This window comes from Balaenoptera physalus, assembly GCF_965194825.1.
Source record: "Balaenoptera physalus genome assembly, chromosome: 16".
Lineage (NCBI taxonomy): Eukaryota > Metazoa > Chordata > Mammalia > Artiodactyla > Balaenopteridae > Balaenoptera > Balaenoptera physalus.
The window spans coordinates 41703975-41723728 of record NC_138898.1 but is presented as its reverse complement, the minus strand read 5'-3'; the positions used below and the strand labels follow the sequence as shown (position 1 = coordinate 41723728).

Here is a 19754-nt window from a genome sequence, read left to right as displayed (position 1 = left end):
ATCATGAAGGAGACCAAGCCTGTGGGTCCCTCGTTGGAGCTGATGCCTCGGCTTGTGCTGTAAAATGGCTGGAGAGTCTGTTTTGTGGTACCAATGAGTCACAAAGGCAAACTAAGGGTTGGCTATTTCCCTGAAGCTGCCCAAAGTAGAAAGTGCAAGGAGATATTCTCAGCACATAGCCAGAGGGATTCAGAGACCAAACTTCAGCTTCTGAGTTAAGATTCATGTTACTAACAGGATAAGGCATCACACTAGATTGATTTTCACACAAGAACCCACAGCTGTCTGCATCCTACATGTGGTCTGGCAGTAGCTGGACTTAGCGAGTGGGTAAGAGTGTCATCTAGAGCTGTCCATGTACCTGTATCCTCTCAGCCCAGCTCCTTATTGCAGACACAGGCTATTCTTTGTCCAAAACATATTTTTCTGGCTGTGGGAGCATACTCAGCCTGAGTCAGGACAGCCCTCAACCAACCACAAGTGGGAACTGGTGCATAAATACCCCAGCTCCCACCCCTCAGGTGGGATAACACTGAGGCATGTCTATACTGGCACCCAGAGTTTCCTAGTAGGCTTGAGCTCCAGGTGTTTACTGTGCTAACATGCTTGACAACACGCCCTTTATTGGCCACCTCCCCTGCTCTGTCTTCATCCCCTGCTTCTCTGACTCATCCTGGGATCACTTCCTAAATAAATGACTTGCCTTCACATCCATGTCTCAGGTCTGCTCCTAGGGGAAATGAACCAAGACAAGAGCAACAGACTTGGGTTTGAATTTTGACTCTTACCACCACGTGTCATGCGTGTGTCCTTGGGCAGGTCATTCAATCACTTTGAGCATTGCTTTCTCTTAATAAGTGGGAATAATGAAGAGAAATAGGAATCTGGATTTTTGTTAAATTTAAATGGTTGATTATATAAAGGGCTTAATGTAGTGCTTGGCAGCAGTGAATGCTGAATAAATGAGAGTTAGGATCTCAGTACAGTTGTCCCTTGGTATCCACGGGGGATTGGTTTCAGGAGCCCCTGTGGACACACGAATCTGCAAATGCTCAAGTCCTTTATATAAAATGGCATAGTGTTTGCATATAACCTACGCACATCCTCCCATATACTTTAAATCATCTCTAGGTTATTTATAATACCTAATACAATGTAAATGCTGTATAAATAGTTGCCAGCATGCGATAAAGTTATGCTTTTTGTAACTTTCTGGAATTTTTTTCCCAAATATTTTCCATCTGTAGTTGGTTGAATCTGATGGGTGTGGAACATGCAGAAATGGAGGGCTGACTGTAATTGTAACATTTGCAATCCAGGAAGAAATAAGCCCTGGTGATAAATTCTGCTAAAACTGCACTTCTGAGTTGTCTACTTTTCCTTAGAGAGTATAGCTTTTGGGTGTTCTGATTTTGTTCAGTTCCTCATTCTGATTTTGTGGGAAATAAAGAAATGATGAATAGCTTGAAGTTATTGGTCAATCCAGGTCACATAGGATTCAAAGTTTATTATGATGGTCTGCAATGGTTTGACTACACTTCAGGTATATCTTTCGCATACAGAATGCAAAAATTCAAGGGCCCAGAATTCTGATTTATTTACTATGGTTCTAAATAACAAGTGGGTATCCTCTAGTATTGATCTACATAAAAATAGGACCTCTTCTCCCCCCAAAGTCAGGAGAGTATCCTTAAGATATAAGCAGAGGACACAGGTGGAGCAAAGTCCAGGAAAGCAGAGCAAGTGTAGTTGTATGAAATCCCATAATCCTGATGTTTAAGAACATTCCAGTTTAGGGGGCCATTCTTAAACTCCATCTCATAAGTTATTAGCTCCTATCTGGGCTGGTTGCATGCCTCCTGCACACATAGGAAGGCAACTTTCATCTTCTGCAGATCCTTCAAAAAATCTCCATGTTATAATTTCAATCTGCATGGATACGTATTAAGGATTAAAGCATCATTGTTTACTGAGCTGTTTAGTATTATCCTGGGAATAGTAAAACAAGATAGAGCGCCAGCAGCAACTGATGCCTTACCTATTAGGACTCCACTTAATTATTTTCCCCTCTATATGCCATCTCACCTCCAGGACCTCTCAAGTGAGAAGTCGTTTCAAGGACCCTGGAGGTAGCCTTGCTCTCAAAGGTGGCTGTTTCTGTGGTGTAAATACAACAGCAGAGAGAGTTGTTCATGGGTAAAAGTCCTGTTGAGCACATTAGTGAGTGAGAACAAGGGATCTGTGTACCTGAGAATGAAAGTGTATTAGTTTCTTACAGCTGCTGGAAAAAATTAACACAAACGTAGGGCTTTACGAAACACAAATTATCTTACAGTTCTGGAGGCCAAAACTCTGAAATGGGTCTTACTGGGCTAAAACCAAGTCGAGGTGCTTTCCTTTCTGGGAGCTGGGTCGGGGGGGACCCATTTCCTTGCTTTTTGCAGCTTCTAGAGGCTTCTGGCATTCATTGGCTGTGGTTTCTTTGATCTCCAAAGCCAGCAATGGCTTGAAGTTTTTCTCACATGGCATCACTCTGACACTCACTCCTCTGTTTCCCTTTTCCACATTTAAGGACCCTGTGATTACCCTGGACCCCGTGCAACCTCTTTACTTTAAGATTATCTGAGTAGCAACCTGAATTCCATCTGGATCCTTCATTCCCCTTTATCACAAAATATAATATGGTCACAGGCTCTGGGGATTAAGACACAGGCATGTTGGGGGACCATTATTCTACCTCCCACAGAGAACTAAAGAGCCATAGCAGTTCATACATAACAGAATGTCATGGATTAAATGATGGACTCTGACCCTCACCGCATGCGATCCTTAATTGGGCAAAGCAGGATTTGTACAGACAGTGCCAGGCTTCACCACTGAGGGGCTCTATGATCTTGGACAGGTATTCAACAACCTATTTAGGCCTGAATCTCCTCACCTGTAAATGAGGACCGTCCACAGGGTTAAATAAATACATAAGAGAAGGTTATTAGCTCAGCATCTGGCACAGAGTAAATTCTCAATAAGTGCTATTTGCTGGTATAACATAACCACAGCGAACATGTATTATAAAGATATAGATAAGAAGTGTTATCTATTATCTGGGGGTATAAACAGAGAGCATGAGGGTTAAGTTACTGAATGTTTTAAAAGCTGTGTAAAATTGGAAGATAAAATGAAATCCTTGAATTATAATTTCGGCAAAGGATTAAGGAATTACAATTTTGTCTGAAAATAATTTCAAACTTAACAAAAATATTTGCAAGAATAAGAATACTACAAAGAACACCCAGGTACATTTTACCCAGATTCATCTATTAACACTGAATCCCATTTACTTTATCATTCTATCATCTATGTATTATCTATCTATCTATCTATCTATCTATCTATCTATCTATCTATCTATCATCTACCTACCTATCTATCATCTACCTATCATCATCATCATCTCTATAGAATTTCCAAGGGAAGACTGGTGAATGGTACAATTTGGGCTGAATTCCAAATAATAAATGCAGATAGAGAAGGTGAGATATTGCGATTTGTAATAAGAAATGATGTATTTGGTCTTCATTCACTACACTGTTCCTGGCACATAGCTCCTAAAACACTTAGAATTTCCTGAGTGCTGAAAGCTATATTGGTGTCTTTTGTTATGTTAATGATGTGACTTTTGGAAAGCACCTAAGGATGGGGGCTGGTTGCCAGGGGAACTGACCAGTGATTAGAGGGTTGGAATTTTCAGTCTTTCCTCCCAACCTCTGGAGAGGGTTAGGGGCTGGAGATTGAGTTCAATCACCAATGGCCAATGGCCAATGATTTAATCAACTGTGCCAATGAGACCTCCTTAAGCCCCCAGAAGGATGGGGTTCAGAGAGCTTCTGAGTTGATGAAACAAACCTGGAGATTCAGGGAGAGGTTGTGGAAGCTCCTGCATGCTTTCCCACCCACCTTGCCCTGTGCATCTCTTCCATCTGGCTGTTACTGAGTTATAACCTTTTATAGTTAGCTGATAATCTAGTAAGTAAACTGGTTTCCTGAGTTTTGTGAGCTGCTCTAGCAAATTAGTTGAACCTAAAGGAGAGGGTGATGGGAACTTCTGATTTTTAGCTGGTCACTCAGAAGAACAGGTGACAACCTGGACGTGAGATTGGCATCTGAAATGTGGACAGACCTGTGGAGTCTGATGCCGTCACCAGGTAGATAGTGTCAGAAATAAGTTGAATTGTTGGATGCCCAGCTGGTGTTGCAGAATTTCTTGTTGGTGTAGAGAACCCCACACACATTGGAATTGGTTCCTGAATCATTAAAGGGACAAGAGAACTGCTTTGAGGAGAGCTGATCTTTACAATCCATAAAGACAAACCTTTTCCACCTGATGCTCTTCAAAGTTTTAACTCAAAGTTGCTTGTATCTCTGTTTTCAGCTCCCCTGGACACCTGGGAGGGCTACTAAATGCTGTGAGCAAAGCTAATCCCTCCAAGGGACAGCATGGCACACAGCAGAACAAGCACTTTTCCTTGCTTCTTGAAGTACATACATCTTGGCTTATATACATGTCTTTGTGGCTCTACATTAACTGGCCAAGGCCTTAATTTTAAGGCTCTTCTCCAGTAGTTCAGCCCCACACTCAGGACGCACTTGGGGGTCTTGCTGTCTTTGCACACTGCAGATTAGTCTTCTGTTTGAAACTTCCTTTCCCTCACCCCTGATTAGAATTCTCTTAATCCTTCAAAGTCTATGGCAAATGCTATGCATTTCATGCAGTCCCCTTAATGAGATGACCTCTGCATTCTTCTGGGTCACCATAATGTTCTCTACTATCCCTTAGTGGCGCTGGTGATGACAATGACGAGGATAATAATAATCATAATAACACAGCAGGTACAAACAATTCAGTAGTTTCTATTACCAGGTATTGTGCTAAGCACTTCATATTCCTTCTCCAGCATATCATGAATCAGGCATCATAATAGAGATTATTTTTGGAATTAGTAAATAGAGATCTATGAAGGTTAAGTAATTTTCCTAGGACCACATGATAATAGGCTATAGAACAAGGACACTAATGTTTAGGTCAAGGCCTATACTTGTTAGAAAAAATACCAAATTGATGGTTTTAAATTTATATATGCTGTATGATAATTAACATTTTAGGAAAATTTATTTATAAGGAAATGTATAGATCTTAAGTGCACAATGCAATGAATTTTAATAAGAACGTGAGCATCACCCCACTCAAAATAACAACATTTCTATAACCCCAGAAAGTTTTTCATGCCTCTTCTTACTAATTTTCCTCCCCTGCAAGGAGAGGCGAATATTGTTGTGATTTATATCACCACAGAATTGTTTTATCTGTTTTTGAGTTTTCTGTAAACAAATTCATACTGTATGTACTCTTTTGTATATGGTTTATTTAATTAAAAATGATGTTTCTTGAGAGTCATCCACTTTGTATCAGTAGTTTATTCCTTTTTTATTGTAGAATTGTCTTCTATTATATGAATAAGACATTTTTTTTTCCTATTCTCCTATTGATAGATATTTGGGTTGTTTCCAGTTTTGAGTATTATGAATAAAGCTCCTATGAACAATCTTGTACAAACCTTTTAGTGGACATATGCTTTCATTTTCCTGGGAATTCTGAGCCGTGGGATTTCTGGGTCATAGCATAGGGATGTGTTTAGCTTTACAAGATTTGCCAAAGGGTTTTCTAAATGAGTTGTGCCACTTACACTACAGTTGTGGGATGGGTGAGTGTTCTAGTTGCTCCACACCTCTGACAACATTTGATGTCATCTTTTGGATTTTAACTATTCCAGTGGGTGTGAAAAGATACATTTGTCAAAGCCTTTACTCTTAACCACTGCCCAATACCACTGTGGCCCTTTTTCACTTCAACCCATGATAATTACTTTTGTATATATCTGCTCCTCCTGCTAGATTGTAAGCTCTCAGTTAGCTAAGATATTACCTTATCATTTTTATAGTTCTCCAAAGCCCTAACATAGCACCTGAATCAGAAAAGTTGTTTGATAAATGTTTAGTGAGTTTTGGCTTAGAACACTTTTTCTGCATTTTGTGACTCCCTTTACCAACTTTAGACCAGTAGTGTAAAAGAGTGCTCATCATGGTGACAGGAAGCCTGAGGATAATTAATGTGACAAGGTGTGTCTGGTGATGTATCTCCGGGCATACTGGCAAGATCCAGGGTCAGCTTAGACTAAATGAGTTTAGAAAATAACCTTATATTAGGGCTTATATCCCTCACTATGCATCAGAATCATGTGGGGAGCTCTGAAGAAATGCAACTGCCTTGGTCCCAACCTGAATATTTTGATTCACTTGTTCTGTAGGTGGACTGAGTCATTGACCTTTCACAGATATTCCTAGATGTTTCTATTGTGCAACTAGGACCGTGACATTCCTTTGCCCTCAGTAGAACTGAGTGAAGAAATGAGAGGCTGCCATTTATAGATGTTTCTCTCCAAGAGTGAGATCATCATGTTTAATCATATCCATGGATGCAACTACAGTTGAATAATTATCCACTATTTCCTTTATCCTTCCTCAAGAAGACAGAATTTTTGATCACCAATTACCTGCCTTGCCAAAGAATCAAAAAGGCATAGCACATTGTTCTAATGTCAAAAGCATTTTCCTTCATCTCCTAATAAATTCATTTTTTGAACCCCTGAAAGATGTCTACTCCAAATATGAATTCCCAACACTGTGAAGATAATTTGAATCTGGATGTAACAATTGATGATAAATGAAGAAAAAGGAACAGAACTGGAGGAACTAAACTTGGCTTATCAGAGATGAAAGCAAAGACTGAGTGGTTGATGTAACATTAAGAAATGGAGTCAACATATTTTGAATTAGAATTGAGCTAATGGTCAGAGTTGAGCTGTAGGTCTGAGGGGCCTCAAGTCTGGTTCTTGCAGAGTTCCTGGCCCTGAACTTCACTCTAGTGTTCTTCTCACACAGCCGCTGAAGGGGTTCAGTAAAGGCATAGCCAGAACTCACCCCACTCAGTGAGAGGATATATTTCATCAGAATAACTCTACAAGTTGGAAAAGGGGGGTCACTTTGGAATGCTCCCATGCATTGGCTTTCCTCTCCTGGGGGATAATTGTTTTATGGTTTGAGGTTTCTGTGAGGTGGGCACAACAGAACTGGAACAAGTCTTCCTCACTTCTTTGTTTTCTTCTTCTCACTTCAATCTTTGTTACTTCCTTGGAGAACGAAAGGAGAGTGCCAAGGAAGAGGAACAGGGAAAAGTGGAGGGGGAGGGAAAGCAGGAGAGAATAGCAGTGAGAAAGAAGAGAGAGAAAACAAGTGTGTGTGTGTGTGTGTGTGTGGACACATGCATGCACACAGAAAGAAAGGAGAGTTCTGATGAGAGTAATGAAGAATTAGGATCAGGAACTTTGAACTAGGAGGATCCTTACACATCATATAGTTGAACACCTTCATTTTGCAGTTGGAAAACTGAGTACAAGAAAGAGGAAAGGATCTACACAAGGTGATGCAAAAAATCAGGGGCAGAGCTGGACGAGAGAACTCAGGTGTCCACCACCACCTCCTTCTAAGTATTTCCTAATACTTCCCATGCTGCCTTGACCTCATCACAAAACCTCACACCCAGGGGCCTGAAAGGGCACTGCAGTGACACTGACTAAATGGTTTGTGTGTGTGGGGGGGGGTGGGTGGGGTGGGATAGTGAAAGGAGGCATTTAGGCTAAGGAACAAGATTACTTTTTACCTGACTATAACATAAAACTTAAGTCTTCACATGGAAACAACCTAAATGTCCATTGACAGATGAATGGATAAAGAAGATATGGTGTGGCTACCAGCAGCTTCTGCGTAGAAAGAGTTCCCAAACATGGCTGCTGCTGGTGCCTGTCCCCAGGGAGCTCCACCTCTTCGGGGGACTCTCCAACACCAGCAGCCATGTGGATGACAGGCTCTTGGTGCTCCAGCCAGGCTTCAGGGCTGTGTCTCTGAGGTGGGAGAGCCAAGTACAGGGCATTGGTCCACCAGAGACCTCCCAGCGCCATGTAATATCAAACGGTGAAAATCACCCAGAGATCTCCATCTCAATGCCAAGACCTAGCTCCACTCAACGACCAGCAAGCTACAGTGCTGGACACCCTATGCCAAACAACAAGCAAGACAGGAACACAACCCCACCCATTAGCAGAGAGGCTGCCTAAAATCATAATAAGGTCACAGACACACCAAAACACACCACCAGACATGGACCTGCCTACCAGAAAGACAAGATCCAGCCTCATCCACCAGAACACAGGCACTAGTCCCCTCAACCAGGAAGCCTACACAACACACCAACCTCAGCCACTGGGGGCAGACACCAAAAACAACGGGAACTACGAATCTGCAGCCTGTGAAAAGGAGACCCCAAATACCATAAGTTAAGCAAAATGAAAAGACAAAGGAACACACAGCAGATGAAGGAGCAAGGTAAAAACCCACCAGACCAAACAAATGAAGAGGAAATAGGCAGTCTACCTGAAAAAGAATAATGATAGTAAAGATGATCCAAAATCTTGGAAATAGAATGGAGAGAATACAAGAAACATTTAACAAGGACCTAGAAGAACTAAAGAGCAAACAAACAATCATAAAAAACACAATAAATGAAATTAAAAATTCTCTAGAAGGAATCAATAGCAGAATAACTGAGGCAGAAGAATGGATAAGTAACCTGGAAGATAAAATAGTGGAAATAACTACTGCAGAGCAGAATAAAGAAAAAAGAATGAAAAGAATTGAGGACAGTCTCAGAGACCTCTGGGACAACATTAAACGCACCAACATTCGAATTATAGGGGTCCCAGAAGAAGAAGAGAAAAACAAAGGGACTGAGAAAATATTTGAAGAGATTATAGTTGAAAACTTCCCTAATATGGGTAAGGAAATAGTTATTCAAGTCCAGGAAGCACAGAGAGTCCCATATAGGATAAATTCAAGGAGAAACATGCCAAGACACATATTAATCAAACTATCAAAAATTAAATACTAAGAAAAAATATTAAAAGCAGCAAGGGAAAAACAACAAATAAAATACAAGGGAATCCCCATAAAGTTAACAGTTGATCTTTCAGCAGAAACTCTGCAAGCCAGAAGGGAGTGGCAGGACATATTTAAAGTGATGAAAGGGAAAAAGCTACAACCAAGATTACTCTATCCAGCAAAGATCTCTTTCAGATTTGATGGAGAATTTAAAACCTTTACAGACAAGCAAAAGCTAAGAGAATTCAGCATCACCAAACCAGCTTTACAACAAATGCTAAAGGAACTTCTCTAGGCAGGAAACACAAAAGAAGGGAAAGACCTACAATAACAAATCCAAAACAATTAAGAAAATGGTAATAGGAACATACATATTGATAATTACCTTAAATGTAAATGGAGTAAATGCTCCAACCAAAAGGCATAGACTGGCTGAATGGATACAAAAACAAGACCCATATATATGCTGTCTACAAGAGACCCACTTCAGACCTAGGGACACATACAGACTGAAAGTGAGGGGATGGAAAAAGATATTCCATGCAAATGGAAATCAAAAGAAAGCTGGAGTAGCAATTCTCATTTCAGACGAAATAGACTTTAAAACAAAGACTATTACAAGAGACAAAGAAGGACAATACATAATGATCAAGGGATCAATCCAAGAAGAAGATATAACAATTGTAAATATTTATGCACCTAACATAGGAGCACCTCAATATATAAGGCAAATGCTAACAGCCATAAAAGGGGAAATTGACATTGGTACAATCATACTAGGGGACTTTAACACCCCACTTTCACCAATAGACAGATCATCCAAAATGAAAATAAATAAGGAAACACAAGCTTTAAATGATACATTAAACAAGGTGGACTTAATTGATATTTATAGAACATTCCATCCAAAAACAACAGAATACACTTTCTTCTCCAGTGCTCATGGAACATTCTCCAGGATAGATCATATCTTGGGTCACAAGTCAAGACTTGGTAAATTTAAGAAAATTGAAATCGTATCAAGTACCTTTTCTGACCACAGTGCTATGAGACTAGATATCAATTACAGGAAAAAATCTGTAAAAAATACAAACACATGGAGGCTAAACAATACACTACGTAATAACCAAGAGATCACTGAAGAAATCAAAGAGGAAATCAAAAAATACCTAGAAACAAATGACAATGAAAACACGATGACTCAAAACCTATGGGATACAGCAAAAGCAGTTCTAAGAGGTAAGTTTATAGCAATAAAATCCTGCCTTAAGAAATAAGAAACAGCTCAAATAAACAACCTAACCTTACACCTAAAGCAATTAGAGAAAGAACAAAAAAAACCCAAATTTAGTAGAAGGAAAGAAATCATAAAGATCAGATCAGAAATAAATGAAAAAGAAATGAAGGAAACAATAGCAAAGATCAATAAAACTAAAAGCTGGTTCTTTGAGAAGATAAACAAAATTGATAAACCATTACCAGACTCATCAAGAAAAAAAGGGAGAAGACTCAAATCAATAGAATTAGAAATGAAAAAGGTGAAGTAACAACTGACACTGCAGAAATACAAAGGATCATGAGAGATTACTAGAAGCAACTATATGCCAATAAAATGGACAACCTGGAAGGAATGGACAAACTCTTAGAAATGCACAACCTTCCAAGACTGAACCAAGAAGGAAGAGAAAATATGAACAGACCACTCACAAGCACTGAAATTGAAACTGTGATTAAAAATCTTCCAACAAACAAAAGCACAGGACCAGATGGCTTCACAGGCGAATTCTATCAAACATTTAGAGAAGAGCTAACATTTATCCTTCTCAAACTCTTCCAAAATATAGCAGAGGGAGGAACACTCCCAAACTCATTTTACGAGGTCACCATCACCCTGATACCAAAACCAGACAAAGATGTCACGAACAAAGAAAACTACAGACCAGTATCACTGATGAACATTGACGCAAAAATCCTCAACAAAATACTAGCAAACAGAATCCAACAGCACATTAAAAGGATCATACACCATAACCAAGTGGGGTTTATCCCAGGAATGCAAGGATTCTTAAATATATGCAAATCAATCAATGTAATACACCATATTAACAAAATGAAGGAGAAAAACCACATGACCATCTCAATAGATGCAGAGAAAGTTTTCGACAAAATTCAACACCCATTTATGATAAAAACTCTCCAGAAAGTAGGCATAGAGGGAACTTACCTCAACATAATAAAGGCCATATATGACAAACCCACAGCCAACATCATCCTCAATGGTGAAAAACTGAAACCATTTCCACTAAGATCAGGAACAAGACAAGGTTGCCCACTCTCACCACTATTATTCAACATAGTTTCAGCAGTTTTAGCCACAGCAATCAGAGAAGAAAAAGAAATAAAAGGAATCCAAACTAGAAAAGAAGAAGTAAAGCTGTCACTGTTTGCAGATGACATGATACTATACATGGAGAATCCTAAAGATGCTACCAGAAAACTACTAGAACTAATCAATGAATTTAGTAAAGTAGCAGGATACAAAATTAATGCACAGAAATCTCTTGCATTCCTATACACTAATGAAGAAAAATCTGAAAGAGAAATGAAGAAAACACTCCCATTTACCATTGCAACAAAAAGAATAAAATATCTAGGAATAAACCTACTTAAGGAGATGAAAGACCTGTATGCAGAAAATTATAAGACACTGATGAAAGAAATTAAAGATGATACAAATAGATGGAGAGATATACTATGTTCTTGGGTTGGAAGGGTCAACATTGTGAAAATGACTCTACTACCCAAAGCAATCTACAGATTCAATGCAATCCCTATCAAACTACCAATGGCATTTTTCACAGAACTAGAATAAAAAAATTCACAGTTTGTATGGAAACACAAAAGACCCCGAATAGCCAAAGCAATCTTGAGAAAGAAAAATGGAGCTGGAAGAATCAGCCTCCATGACTTCAGACTATACTACAAAGCTACAGTAATCAAGACAGTATGGTACTGGCACAAAAACAGAAATATAGATCAATGGAACAAGATAGAAAGCCCAGAGATAAACCCACCCACATATGGTCACCTTATCTTTGATAAAGGAGGCAAGAATATACAATGGAGAAAAAACAGCCTCTTCAATAAGTGGTGCTGGGAAAACTGGAGAGCTACATGTATAAGAATGAAATTAGAACACTCCCTAACACCATACACAAAAATAAACTTAAAATGGTTTAGAGACCTAAATGTAAGACCAGACACTATCAAACCCTTAGAGGAAAACACAGGCAGAACACTCTATGACGTAAATCACAGCAAGATTCTTTTTGACCCACCTCATAGAGAAATGGAAATAAAAACAAAAATAAACAAATGGGACCTAATGAAACTTAAAAGCTTTTGCACAGCAAAGGAAGGCATAAACAAGACAAAAAGACAACCCTCAGGATGGGAGAAAATATTTGCAAATGAAACAACTGATAAAGTATTAATCTCCAAAATTTACAAGCAGTTCATGCAGCTCAATATCAAAAAAACAAACAACCCAATCCAAAGCTGGGCAGAAGACCTAAATAGACATTTCTCCTAAGAAGATATACAGATTGCCAACAAACACATGAAACAATGTTCAACATCATTAATCATTAGAGAAATGCAAATCAAAACTACAATGTGATATCATCTCACACTGGTCAGAATGACCATCACCAAAAAATCTACAAACAATAAATGCTGGAGAAGGTGTGGAGAAAAGGGAACCCTCATACGCTGTTGGTGGGAATGTAAATTGATACAGCCACTATGGAGAACAGTATGGAGGTTCCTTAAAAAACTAAAAATAGAACTACCATACGACCCAGCAATCCCACTACTGGGCATTTACCCTGAGAAAACCATAATTCAAAAAGAGTCATGTACCACAATGTTCATTGCAGCTCTATTTACAGTAACCAGGACATGGAAGCAATCTAAGTGTCCATTAACAGTTGAATGGATACAGAAGATGTGGCACATATATACAATGGAATATTACTCAGCCATAAAAAGAAATGAAATTGAGTTATTTGTAGTGTGGTGGATGGACCTAGAGTCTGTCCTACCGAGTGAAGTAAGTCAGAAAGAGAAAAACTAATACCGTATGCTAACACATATATATGGAATCTAAAAAAAAAAAAAAAAAGATGTGAAGAACCTAGGGGCAAGACGGGAATAAAGACGCAAACCTACTAGAGAATGGACTTGAGGACACTGGGAGGGGGAAGGGTAAGTTGGGACAAAGTGAGAGAGTGGCATGGACATATATACACTACCAAATGTAAAATAGATGGCTACTGGGAAGCAGCTGCATAGCACAGGGAGATCAGTCTGGTGCTTTGTGATCACCTAGAGGGGTGGGATAGGGAGGGTGGGTGGGAGGGAGATGCAAGAGGGAAGAGATATGGGAACATATGTATATGTATAACTGATTCACTTTGTTATAAAGCAGAAACTAACACACCATTGTAAAGCAATTATACTCCAATAAAGATGTTAAAAAAAAAAAAGAAGATATGATTCACATACACAATGGAATACAACTCAGCCATAAAAAAGAATGAAATAATACCATTTGCAGCAATATGGATGTAACTAGAGATTATCATACTAAGTGAAGTAAGTCAAACAGAGAAAGACAAATACCGTATAATATCATTTATATGTGGAATCTAAAATATGACACAGATGAACCTATCTACAAAACAGAGACAGACTCACAGACATAGAGAACAGACTTGTGGCCCTCCAAGGGGGAGGGGGAGTGGCGGAGGGGTGGACTGGGAGTTTGGGGTTAGTAGATGCAAACTATTATGTATAGAATGGATAAACAACAAGGTCCTACTGTACAGCACAGAGAACTACATTCAACATCTCGAGATAAACCATAATGGAAAAGAATATAAAAAAGAATGCATATATAAGTGAGTCACTTTGCTGTACAGCAGAAGTTATCACAACACTGTAAATCAACTGTGCTTCAATGAAAAAATAAATTAAAAAAAAATTTAAGTCTTTAAACTTTCTCAAGGCAGAGTTACAAAAGAGGAGGCATTATCACACTTCTGATAATTACGTGCAGTTTAAGAGCTCAGTCATGGCTTCAGAGGCCGTGCTGCAAGACCACTAATGACAGCGACACTAATATGTTTGGGTTACACTTAGCAATCTGGGTGTTTAGTGCAGTTCAACCATTTGTTCCAAGTCAGCAGAGGTTAACCAGCCAGTAGTGAGTATAAACATGACTGTGTTTCATTAGCTAAGCTCCCAGGTCGAAGAGCAAGGACTAAGCCCCATCAATAATCTTTACTTTTGTCTAGAAGCAAGAGGTACCTATTGGATAAAAACACTGATACTCACTGTTGTGTTTGAAGATCCTTATGGTTGCACCCGAGAGTCGGGCCCCAAGCACAAGAGATGCATGGTTTAACTCATCGCTTAAAATGAGGCATCCCTGGTAGAAAACAAGCACATGAAACATAGGTCAATAAATAAAATGAAGGGAAAACAACATGTGGGAACAAGGACTCACTTTAAGATCTATAACACAGATTTTCCAAAACCCTCTTTAATTTTAAAGGCCAAGAGTTTAAACTGGTGTCTACGTGGATAAAATCCTCTAGAGCAATTTGCTGATGGAGTTGGGGACCTGTTAAGGGTTAACACATTTTTGAAACATTTGCATATAATTTTCAGCAGAGGAGGTCATCCAAGAGCTTGGTTAAGCACCGGGTAGAGTCTAAAGGATTAATGGTTGGCAGGAAAACTAATATGATTTTGGGTGGGTTGTGGATTTGCTGAGGCTTTTCAATCCCATGCTGGATTACTTGGAATGGTTTCGGGGCACTCCTACTGGAAGGCAGGGATAATTTCTGCAAAACATTTCAAGCTCTTGTTTTCTGATTCTCATTCCCTCCTATATTAACATCCACGTAGACAGAGGCATCACTGCTTTACAGTTAAAAACTTTGCATCTGGAAAAGTATGGATGGCAATTCAGTCTGAGGCAGGGAGAGAAGGTCACTCTAATTTACTGCTTATATAAATTACTGTTTGTAAAATTATTTTTCTTTGTTAATTTAAAGATTTCTAAATTATGAAATTGCTCAAGTAGACCCAAAATGCAGAGCCATGCAAAAAAATTAAAAATAAAGACCTTTTTTTTATGGCCACCCAGAACCTTAGAGTTCTCCCTTATATTTTAGAAATCTCACACATGATACATTTTTAAGTTTTTGAGGCCAAAGCCAGCAAAATTCTCACATCTCCATACCCCAGACATTGTGTGTGTATTTATAATTTTTTTTGGTGGACATTTGAGAGTTACTTGTAAACCTCATGATACCTCACCCTGAAATTCTTTAGCATGTGTCTACTAGGAAAAAGGACATTCTCTTACACGATCACAATGCAATTATCACACCTTTGAAATTAAACATTGATACAATGTTATCATCTAATATACAGTTCAAATTCAAATTTTTCCAACTGTCCTAAAAATGTCTTGATGCCTTTTACAGATGTTTCCTTTCCTTCTATATTTTTCAATGCAGAGTCCAATCAAAGATCATATACTGCATTATATTAGTTGTCATGAGTCAGATTTTTAAAAACATAAATCTGATTATGGCACTTGCTTACTTAAAATGAACAAACCAACTCTTCATTTTTCTCCAGGAGAATTCCCAACACTCCAGCATGATTTACACTATAAGCTCTTTACAATTTGGTAACTGCCTTCGCCTCTGGTCTCTTCTTCATCCACTCTCCTACGTTCTAATTCTTCCAAACCTCAGCGCTTCACACATGCTGCTCACTCTTCCTTGTCTTAAGAAAATAACTTATTTATCTAAACAGATAAGTAACAGATTCTGTTCTCATGTCACCTACATTGCACAAGCATCTCAGCCTTTCTCGAGAAGAGTTGGGGACAACTCTTTTGTCCTTCCTCATTTATGAGCACCCCTTTTCTGTGGTATTTATCCTATGTTATTTGGTGTGTTATTACCCCCATTAGAAACTATATGAATTTACAGGGCAAAGGTCTTGTTCATCTCTGTATGCTCTGTAACTTGCCTCATATGAGAACACAGTAGATTCTCAATAAGCGACTTATTGAATGAATAAAGGGACAAATAACACAAGAAAAACGTTTTGTTAAAATAAATGCTTAATAAGCATTTGTTATGCTGAACATGGTGACTCGGGGGCCTAAAAATTTAATTGATTTTGCAAAACTATCACTGAAGAGGAAGTTTGACTCCCATCTAGGGCTGCAGTTATATAACCAGGTATCATGATGAAGAGATTTGCTGGACTCAGCTGGTACTTAGACAGGCTGGGACCTGGGACCTGGGACCCTTTGCTGCAGTGCTTGCACCTGGACAAACCTCTTCACCTCCTTGTGCAACAAAATAGAAAGAAACTATATGGGACTAAAAATAACTGTGTACTTGTGCAGTTGGGGCAAATTTTGGACAACAAGATACAAAAAGACCAAAAAACCCAACTGCCACTTCTGAAGAGCCGGAAGCAAAAGCAGGGTACTGCATATGCCTCTTGCACACAACACTACCAAAGCAGTGGTCAAACCACCTAAGCCACGCCTCTGGCCTTACCCCGGGACCTGCCCCTACCCTCACCCCATATGAGGAACTAGCTCGCCCCCCTCCTTGGGGGCGAGCTCCCCCGCTGCTGCAGCAGGGGCCGCAATAAAGCCTTGCCTGAATCTCTTGTCTGGCCTCTTATCAATTTCTATTGATTAAGGAGGCCAAGCATCCTGGTCGGTAACAGTACATGTATTCAAAAAGCTGAACATCCAAGCCCAAGTAAAGAAACTTCTCAGTCATACGTCTAACAAAGGACCTGCTCAGAGTTATGTCTTAGGAATAACACAGCAGAAGACAATTATTTTAACAAATTCTCACCTTTCCAACGAGTGCAGGGATATTCATTGAGTTCGTTGCAAATCCCATCCCAAAGACCATAGCAGCTTCTACATTCAGGAACTTAGCCACAAGGTCCTCCAACTCTTTATGTTTATCCAAGGTTCCTGCTCATGAAATGATAGGATGGGTGAATCTCCTGTTCTCAACAAGTCCAAGATTGAAAACTCAAATTCCAATGCTTACCCATTACCAAAAGACACATACAAGAGTGCACATAGCAGGTCTATTTGCCATAGGCCGAATCTAGAAACAACCCAAATAACCACACACTGTAGAATGGATCAATACATATACAGTAGAATTCAACACAGCAGTGAGAAAAAACAAACTAATGTCCCACACAACAACATGGAAAATCTCACAAATGTGTGGTCGAGAGAAAAAAGTCAGACATTTATACACTCATATTGTATGAATCCATTTATATGAAATTTACAAACAGACAAAACTAACCTGTAGTGTTAGAAGTCAGGAAAGTGGTTTCTTTTGTTGAGAGCACGGAGAGAACTTTGAGATGCTCTGTTTTGTTTCTAGATCTGGGTGCTGGTTACGTGGGTACTTTTGTTTTGTGAAAATCCATTTTATACTTACGATTGGTGCACTTTTCTATATATATACTTTATAATGCAATAACATTTATAAAAAATGTCACAGTTCCTCTTTCTTTCCACCTTACATCCCACGAATAATTAATTAAATTCTAACTCCTTCAGAGGGTTCCCGACACTCAAATGCAAACAGAGTTCATGACTTCCATACATGCATCGAGCTATAATTTATTGAACCTTTGGAATGTGCTAGATTTCAAAGCCCACTATTTAGGTTATCTCATTTAATTTTAAGAGCCCAATAATGCAGGTATTATTACTTTACAGATAAGAAAACTGAAGTGGGAAGAGGTCACAGATTAAAAAGCAACAGAGATACTCAAGTCTAACTCCAAAGTTCATATTTTTATGACTCTACTACCTTTAAGTGCTTACCCTCTGACCCCTTCTTATAAATAATGCCTCATACCTTACTGAGAGTAAATACTAATGCTTCCCATAGTCTTGTTTGCCATCACTCTAACTTCTAGATCTATACTGTCCAATATGGTAGCCACCAACTACCTATCGTTAGTGCAATAGAGGAAGTGAGTTTTAAATTTTATTTAATTTTAGTTATTTTTTTCCACTAAACACAACTTTACTGTTTTGGTAGGATTATTTCCCACTTATTTCACTTTAACCAGTGAAAATTTGGTGTCTGAATTGACATGTACTGTAAGGGTAAAATATCCACCATTTTTTGAAGAGAGTACAAAAACAATAAAAATAATATAGTATAGTTCATTAATATTTTATTTATTGATTACACGTTTAAATGACAATACTTGGGATATATTGGATCAAATAAAATGTATTATGAAATTGTTTACCTGAGTTTTAAAAACTTTTTAAAACGTGGCTACTAGAACATTTTAAATTACACGTGCCTTGCATTATATTTTTACTGGTCTAGATGATACACTTAACAGAATTGAAAAAATGTACAAGTGGACAGGAATTTGCATCCATCCGTATGCAGATTTAACTCAGATTTAAGTTACAGGAATGTTGTTAGCATATTCAGGACTATTATAAACAAGCTTCTACTAATCTAAAGATTAACATATATTACTAAAGAGTGTGATATCAGAATTTTATTTAAATTGGTAAATTAGCTTGCTTATTGAGCTAAAATGGTGAGGAGTTGAACTTTAGAAGGCATTGCATGGTGAGTTGAAGTTTTATTTTGCATTTAACATAAAAGAGAACATGAGATGGCCCATCTTTGCCCTTCCCCTCTCCTCACGCTGCTGGCTGGTGGCCTTTTTCTCAAATCAGAATACATTTATGCTCCAAACTGTCAGAAAACATAGTAAAACAAACATTCTAGCAGAGTCAATTGTACTCAAGATTTGGGGATGGGGAATAGTTAGAAATTTAAATTGTAATTTAAAACTTTATTATCCAAGATACACTATAGTGTGAAAAGAGAAACTGAAATTTAAAGATAAAACGTGGGCACATAATCTTTTGTCCGATTTGTTTTTACCCAGCAGAGACTGCATTCCAAAGGGAACAGCTCCAAGAACAGGTAGTGAAAAGTCCACCGGCCTGGCTGTGAGGAGAGCTGGTTCTGACCCCAGCTGTTCCACTAAACAGCTGGGTGGCCTCTGGCTGCCCCTCCCGGCAGTTTCTGGAGAGATTGGGAGAGGTGTTGTTTTAGGCATCTTTGACCTTGGGAGTGGTCTTTCCTCCACCTAGAATGGTCTTCTGGCAGCTCCTAGTCACTCTTTGAGATCCACCTAACATGGCCTCTTTTCTCGGATGCAGTCTCAGCTTCCCCAGGCAAACTTGGTCATTTTCTCCTCTGAGATCGCATGAGCCTCATCACACAATGATTACAGCACTTAGTAAGTTTCACTGGGGATGTTCATGGGGCCATCTTCCTTATTACAGAAAGAGCCCTTGGAGTGCAGATACTGGGTGTGCAGATACTGGCACTCCTATTGCAGTACTGACACGTAGTAGGTGCTTGCTGAGTTGCATTCTGTCTTTTGATGGAGAAGGAGGCCAAGACTGAGGCTAGAGGAGGGGATGGCACAGGGAAAAAGGTCAAGAAGTCATGCGATACCAGGGCAACAAGGCGACCAGGCAGTGAGCACCAGCTTGGAAACGCTGATACCTGAAGAAG

The 19754-nt window shown here is 39.0% G+C and overlaps 1 protein-coding gene across 6 annotated transcripts in view; it reads right to left on the bottom strand.

Annotated features, from left to right (window-relative positions):
- The window catches only part of SPTLC3 (serine palmitoyltransferase long chain base subunit 3), a 132927-nt gene that overhangs the window by 56247 nt on the left and 56926 nt on the right, over positions 1-19754 (bottom strand). For all 6 annotated transcript variants that reach the window (XM_082428606.1, XM_082428603.1, XM_082428604.1 and 3 more), the window contains exons 6-7: positions 17013-17137; positions 14446-14539 (exon numbers count right to left, since the gene is read on the bottom strand). In XM_082428606.1, the coding sequence (XP_082284732.1) occupies positions 14446-14539; positions 17013-17137 (219 nt within the window). The remainder of the gene's footprint in view (positions 1-14445; positions 14540-17012; positions 17138-19754) is intronic.